The sequence below is a fragment of the Solanum tuberosum genome, unplaced genomic scaffold, assembly GCF_000226075.1.
Source record: "Solanum tuberosum cultivar DM 1-3 516 R44 unplaced genomic scaffold, SolTub_3.0 scf00378, whole genome shotgun sequence".
Taxonomy (NCBI): Eukaryota; Viridiplantae; Streptophyta; class Magnoliopsida; order Solanales; family Solanaceae; genus Solanum; species Solanum tuberosum.
In genome coordinates, this window is record NW_006239300.1 from 230,275 (window position 1) to 237,537 (window position 7,263).

The 7,263-nt window shown below is 35.6% G+C and overlaps 1 protein-coding gene across 1 annotated transcript; it reads left to right on the plus strand.

Annotated features, from left to right (window-relative positions):
- Window positions 1-390: 390 nt before the first annotated feature.
- Window positions 391-3,930, plus strand: LOC107057783 (uncharacterized). Its single transcript, XM_015302740.1, has 3 exons — window positions 391-987; window positions 1,168-1,608; window positions 1,669-3,930. Exons 1-3 carry the CDS (start codon window positions 391-393, stop codon window positions 3,928-3,930), a joined length of 3,300 nt encoding a protein of 1,099 aa, XP_015158226.1.
- Window positions 3,931-7,263: the final 3,333 nt, after the last annotated feature.

The window sequence follows — 7,263 nt, forward strand, 5'->3', positions numbered from 1 at the left end:
GGATAATAATGTACTAATAAGTGATGAAGTGACAAAGAATAATGACCCAGAGATAAAGTTAACAAAAGCTCCAAACCTAATTGACGAATCGGAGGGAGAAATACAACATAGAAGGGAAGCAGAAGAAGATGACTACATGGATTATAATATCCAGCAGATCAGTATTGCAGGGGATTTATCCCCAAGGCACATGAATAGTTTGACGGCAAAAAGAGGAAGGCCCACCGTTCCTCTTCAAGTCAAAACAAGAAGTAGCAAGGACAAATATTCCAATAGTGATCAATGATTGAGAAAGCTATTTTTTGGAATATTAGATCCGTTAATACTCAAAATTCTTTTGGGAGATTAATGGACCTAAATAGAAGACATCATTATTCATTTGTAGCTTTAATGGACCCTTTTCAGGATCCATTAGAGTTAGAACAATACAAAAGAAAGCTAGGTTTTGATAATGCTCTGGCCAACTATTCCGGGAAAATTTGGATTTTCTGGAGGGAGGACTGGGAGGGCACCTTGCTGATGGATTCCATACAACACATATCTATGAAATTCTGTAAAAATAATAGGTCTTTCATTATTTCATCAGTATATGCTAGGTGTAATGCGTTGGAAAGACTGGAATTATGGGAAGAATTAGAAGGTATTGCAGAAGATTGGCAACTACCTTGGATGGTTGGGGGTGATTTTAATGTTATTATTAATGAGGAAGAGAAATTGGGAGGTCTTGAATTCACTCAACAGGAGGCTACTGATTTTGCTCTTTGTATTAGTAGTTGTGGGTTAACTGAAGTAAAATTTTCAGGGAGTAAATATACTTGGTGGAATGGACGAATAGAGGAAGCTTGTATTTTCAAGAGATTGGATAGAATTTTAGTGAATGCTTTGTTCACAGAGGAATTTCCATCTAGTGAGGTTCATCATTTAATCAGACAGGGCTCAGATCATGCTCCTCTTCATGTGATTTGTGATACAGCAGAGGAGCCTGTGGTGAAACCTTTTCGTTTTCTAAATTTTTGGACTAAACATCATCAATTTAAGGAAGTAGTACAACAACACTGGAGGATTGAGTTTGCAGGTAGCCCTTTTTTGGAGGTTCATGCTAAGATGAAAAGGGTAAAATAAGCTTTAGCTAAATGGAGTAGGGATGTATTTGGTAACATTTTCCAGCAAATTTCTACTGTTGAGGATGTGATTAAGGTTAAGGAAACTCAATTGGAGATTTTCCCTACAGTACAAAACAGGGCGGAGCTGAGTAGAATGGAGGCAGAATTGAGAAAATACCTCAGGATCGAAGAAGAATATTGGAAGCAAAAGGCGGGAATGAAATGGTTTGTGGATGGAGATAGAAACACTAAATTCTTCCACTCTTATGTTAAAGGAAGAAGGAAGAAGTTACATCTAGCTGAGATATGTAATGAGCACGGGGTGATGGTGAAGACAAATCAGCAAATAGGGCAAGCAGCCATCAGTTTCTTTTCTGAGCAGTTTAAGGCAGAGGAGACATCTCAGGATTACTCAATGTTGAGACATATCCCTAAACTGGTCACAGAAGAAGAAAATGAAGAAATGATAAAGCTTCCAACACAAGAGGAGATAAAAAAAGGTGGTGTTTGAACTTAATGGAGATAGTGTGAGTGGACCAGATGGTTTTCTGGTTTGTTTTTTCAGTCCTGCTGGGAAATCGTCGGAGCAGATATCACCAGACTAGTGATTGCATTTTTTTGTGGACACACACTGCCAAATTTTATTACTCACACCAATCTGGTTTTATTACCAAAGAAGGAGGATGTTAACAACTTTGCACACATGAGGCCAATTAGTTTGAGCTCCTTTATTAACAAGATTATATCGAGATTGGTGCATGATAGAATAGTAGACGTGCTGCCCAAGATTATATCTCCCACCCAATCAGGTTTTGTGAAAGGAAGGAGTATAACTGAAAATGTTCTTTTGGCACAAGAAATAATTAGGGATATTCAAATGAGAAATCAGCATATTAATGTGGTTGTGAAGTTAGATATGGCTAAGGCGTATGATAGAGTGTCCTGGATATTCCTGACAAAGGTGTTGCACAAGTTTGGTTTCTCGAAGGTAATTATAGATATGATATGGAGACTCATCTCGAGTAATTGGTATTCATTCCTCATTAATGGCCAGTCAAATGGTTTCTTTCAGTCTTCTAGAGGTCTTAAACAAGGTGATCCATTGTCCTCAACATTATTTATTATTGCAGCAGAAGCTTTGGCGAGAGGTTTAGACAGCTTACACAGTGATAAAAATTATAAAGGATATGGTTTGCCAAAATGGAGCCCAGCAATAAACCATCTGTCATATGCAGATGACACAATATTATTCTGTTCAGGGGCTAGATCTTCAGTGATTAAGATGATGACAGTGATAAGAGATTATGAAGAAATATCTGGTCAAATGGTTAATAAGGCTAAGAGTGCTTTCTATCTTCATGACAAGACACCCTTAATAGTGCCAATCAGAATGAGAAAACTCACGGGAATAAGACAAGGTAATTTCCCATTCACTTATTTGGGATGCCCTGTTTTTTATGGAAGGAAGATCAACAGTCACTTCGAAGACTTGGTAAGGAAGGTGGCTCGAAGAATTTTGTCTTGGCAAAATAAATTCCTATCATTTAGAGGTAAGTACATACTTATTAGTCATATTCTTCAATCAATACCGGTTTATCTTTCATCTGCTATGAATCCCCCCAAGAAGATTATTGCACAACTACATCAGATCTTCGCAAAATTCTTTTGGGGCAATACAAGCAATATAAATGGAAAACATTGGGTAGATTGGAGTGACATGTGCTACCCTAAGGCGGAAGGGGGTTTGGGGTTTCGATCTCTACATGATGTTAATAATGCCATGTTTGCCAAACTATGGTGGAGATTCAGGGTGTCTATTTCTTCATTATGGAGTAACTACATGCGCAATAAATATTGTAAGAAATTACACCCTACAGTGGTTAGGAATTCTGCAGCTTCTCATGTGTGGAGGAAATTATTAGTAGTAAGGGAAGAGGTGGAACATGAGATTTGGTGGCAAGTTAAAGCAGGGAGTTCAAGTTTCTGGTACGATAACTGGACAAAACAAGGAGCTTTATTTTTCACAGAAGGAGAAAGTGCTGGGGAAGAGGAATTAGAGGTAAAAGAGTTTATTGGAAATGGAAGTTGGAAAATAGAGAAATTGCAGGAACATATATCAGAGGAAATGATATGTCACATAGTTAAAAACATCCAGCCTAACACTTATGCTTTGAATGATAAGCCGTGGTGGATGGGAAATTCAATAGGAGTTTTTTCGGCCAAATCAGCTTATCACTTACTAAGGAATAAGAGAGACATCATTGACTGGATGAGTTGCATTTGGATTAAAGGTTTACCTCTTAAATTTTCTTTCTTCTTATGGAGAGTGTGGAAGAAAAGAATTGCAACAGATGATAATTTGAGGAGAATGAGGATGCATATAGTATCTAAATGTTACTGCTGTGATAAGGGGGAACTGGAAACCATGACACATTTATTACTAACAGCTCCCATAGCTCAAAGGCTATGGAAGCAGTTTGCTTCTTGTGCAAGTTTAAATATTGATGGGATTCATCTACACCATTTACTCATTAAATGGTGGAAATATGAAGGAAACCCAAAATTGCAGCAAATCATGAAGGCCATTCCAACCATTGTCACATGGGAACTATGGAAAATGAGAAACTCAATTAGACATGACAAGAAGGTATCGTTTGATAAAATGTTCAGTCAATGTCAGATGACAGTTCATCGGCTCATAAAAGCCAATTATCCATGGCTCAAAAACATTCCTCTTCAATGGAGTGGGATGTTTGATTTATTGCAAAGATATAGGCCCACATTATTTTATCATATTGTGCGATGGACAAGGCCAAAAGAGGGTTAGGTAAAATGTAATACGGATGGAGCAAGCAGAGGTAACCCAGGGATGAGTTCATATGGCTTTTGTTTGAGGGATAGTAGCGGGGATCTACTGTATGCAGAAGCCAAAAGAATAGGATTTGCCATTAACATGGTGGCTGAGATTACAGCAATCTGGAAAGCTATGAGATACTGTAAAGAACAGGGCTATGCTAACATATTTTTAGAGACTGACTCATTAAGTCTTAAAAATATGATTAGAGGGGAATGGAAAATACAGTGGGAAATAATTGAAAGAGTAGAGGAGATTCATGAGATGATGGAGATAAGTAATACTCAGATAAGACACATATACAGAGAAGCCAATCAGTTAGCAGATTTCATCACAAACACAACAATAGATCAAGAAGGTAAACTACAGTATCATGGGTTCTATCAACTACTAAGTAAAGCAAGAGGGATTTTAAACATGGATAAACAACAAATAGCAGCAATCAGAATAAGCACGAGGAGAATCAATATTACCAACAGTCAGTAACATGGAAAGCAAAGGAAAAGCCATAGAATCACACAGCTATGATATTTACAAGAAACTTTGTGGCAAGATTAAATGGAACCTAGTCGTGCGAATTTGCAAACATTATGTCAGCAAACAACAATCGAGACAAACACCAGCAAAAGTGGAGAGTTATGGAACCATATATAACTTGAGGTGCATAAATTCAGCTAGGAGATCAGCAGAAAGTTGCCCAGTAACATTTCTTCACCTGCAGAAAGTATGTCAGGAGGAAACAAGCTGGAAGGAAAGAAGAAGGAACAAGAAGGCGTTTACACTGAATATGCAGGTCAGAAACGTATTTCTACAAGCTGAGCAGGAGAAGGCAGCATGTGCTCGCCCACAAGAACAGCTTCAGTGGCGGAGACAACCTGAAAAATGAAGAATGCGAAGCACTTTTTAGGAAACCCCACTAAACTGATTGTGGGCTAGACATTTATTAATTAATAGGTTGTGTTATTTTGATTTTGCATTTATGGACTCATCCTGAGCCCATCAGACTCCCTTTATTAATAATATCGGACCAATGGTCCAAGTTTAACTAAAAAAAAAAAAAAAAAAAGTTCCTGACAGAAATCTTAGGTGTTACACCAAAAATTATATAAATGAGCCATAAAATCCAAAATAATTATAAGTTTATATCCAAATTCAATGATATATCCATTCTATCATAAATAATTACAGGTCATATAAACTCTATTAATTAAGGTTGATAATTTTCACTTAACTTATATTAAATCAGTATAATATGTTGTATTGATATCAGCTTTAATGATACCAATACATTATATGATACTAATTTAGTATCAGTTAAACGAAATTAATTGAAAATATATAGTATAATTATTTAGTGGAATATGAATGTAAATAGATATATATTTGTAATTATTTTACTTTTATAAAGTATTTGCTTAGTTTCCCCATATAGACTCATATACCAACTGTTAGTATCAAAATACTTTCAAATAAATATTGGTATCTTTCTCATAATTAAAGACACATCACGTCAAATCATCAAGGATTTAACAATTAATGTAGAAGTATATATTGTTAAAGTGTGTGATCATCTCAATTTAAAATTTAAGCTATTAGAGAAAACACATTTTTTATTAGTTAATGATATTCTCAACACGTCCTCTCACGTGCAAACCAAAAACACATGACTCTTTTTCATTGATCAAGCACATGAAAATTCTTTTTAATTTGGGTGGCAGTGAAGTTCGATTTCAAGACCTCTGACTATTCTGATATCATGTTAAAGTGTGCGACTATCTCATCTGAAAGCTGCAGTTGTTAGAGAATGTACACTTTTATTAGTTAATAATTTTCTCAACATATATCTGAATTTATAAGCATCATATATTTTTTGTCTCGTGATTTTCGATTATCCAAATCAAGAATAAATTATTCTGTCTTTTTATTATTGGGATGCTAGCTTAAATGAAAATCTTGTGTCTGATTTGTGGACCATATATATTATTATTATTATTATAATTTTTGATTTCAAAACTCAAATGGAAATGGAAGTTAATAAACTTCATGGGTATCCAAAAAAGAATAGTGGTAATACTGCTTATGCTAGAAAACCTAGCATGCAAACATATTACTATCCCAGGCCTACTCCTCAAGATGTTTTAATAGAGGAAAGAGATTGGAATCAAACTAACACTTCTTATAGTGGAAGTGAGATTTATGAATGGAATCTCGATGGGTTAACTGATAGACAGTTGACGATTATGGTTCATAGGATGCTTATGTATGCTACTATCTGCAAAAGTGTTAGTAACACTGACAAGACCATTTGCAAGATGATTATTGCAGGATTTACCAGTCAACTAAGAGGATGGTGGGATAATTATATGCCCTCTGATGCGAGAGCAACAGTAATTAATGTTAAGGCAGTAAATGAAGGAGTTAATAATTTAGGCTTTGCCCTTGTTCAAAATAGAGAAGACGATGTGTATACACTAATTTTGACTATTCTTGAACATTTTAGTGGTAGATTTACCAATCAATATGAAACCATTAGATCTCTACTAAATGGTCTTAGATGTAGACATTTAGGTGAGTTTAGATGGTATAAAGACACTTATTTAAGTCGGGTAATGGAACTTCCCGAAAATGGTTTAGAATTCTGGAAAGCCAAATTTATTGATGGCTTACCTTCTTTATTTGCAGAAAGAGTAAAGAAGACTCTTAGAAATCCACAAGGAATTATTCCCTATAATGATTTTACTTATGGAAAGCTTATTGGGGCTTGTACGCAAGAAGGCATAAATTTGTGCAATGAGTTAAAACTCTCAAGACAGCTTAAGATGGATAAGCTTAGAGAAAAGTCTCAATTGGGAGATTTTTGTACTCAGTTCGGTTTACCAGATGCTTCTAAAGGTACCAACCGAGAAACTTCTAAATCAGAATCTCATAGATCTCATCATAAGAAAAGAACTTCTAGAAGAAGGACTAGAGAAGAAAGAGATGAGTGAAGGGCTCATCGTAAATCTCATAGATTTACCAAGAATAGGTCAAGGCGAAATCTTGATAAGATTAAGTGTTATAAATGTGGAAAATTTGGGCATATAGCTCCAAATTGTAAGCTAGAAAAGCTTAAGACTCTAGAACTTGAGGATGATATTCAAGAGAAGATTTATAGTTTCCTATACACTTCTGGTTCCGAATCAGATTATGATGATTCTGAAGCAAGTTATACCACAGAAGATGAGCAACTTGAATCTTCTAATAAGGTGCAACAAGATTCGAACGATGCTTGCAAATGTCATGGTGATAGTTGTCACTGCGAACATG

Coding starts and splice junctions, on each gene's coding strand:
- LOC107057783 (XM_015302740.1), top strand. CDS start 391: ATGGACCCTTTTCAGGATCCATTAGAGTTAGAACAATACAAAAGAAAG. Junction 988..1,167: donor ATACAGCAGAGGAGCCTGTG/GTGAAACCTTTT, acceptor AACATTTTCCAG/CAAATTTCTACTGTTGAGGA. Junction 1,609..1,668: donor AGGAGATAAAAAAAGGTGGT/GTTTGAACTTAA, acceptor TTGTTTTTTCAG/TCCTGCTGGGAAATCGTCGG.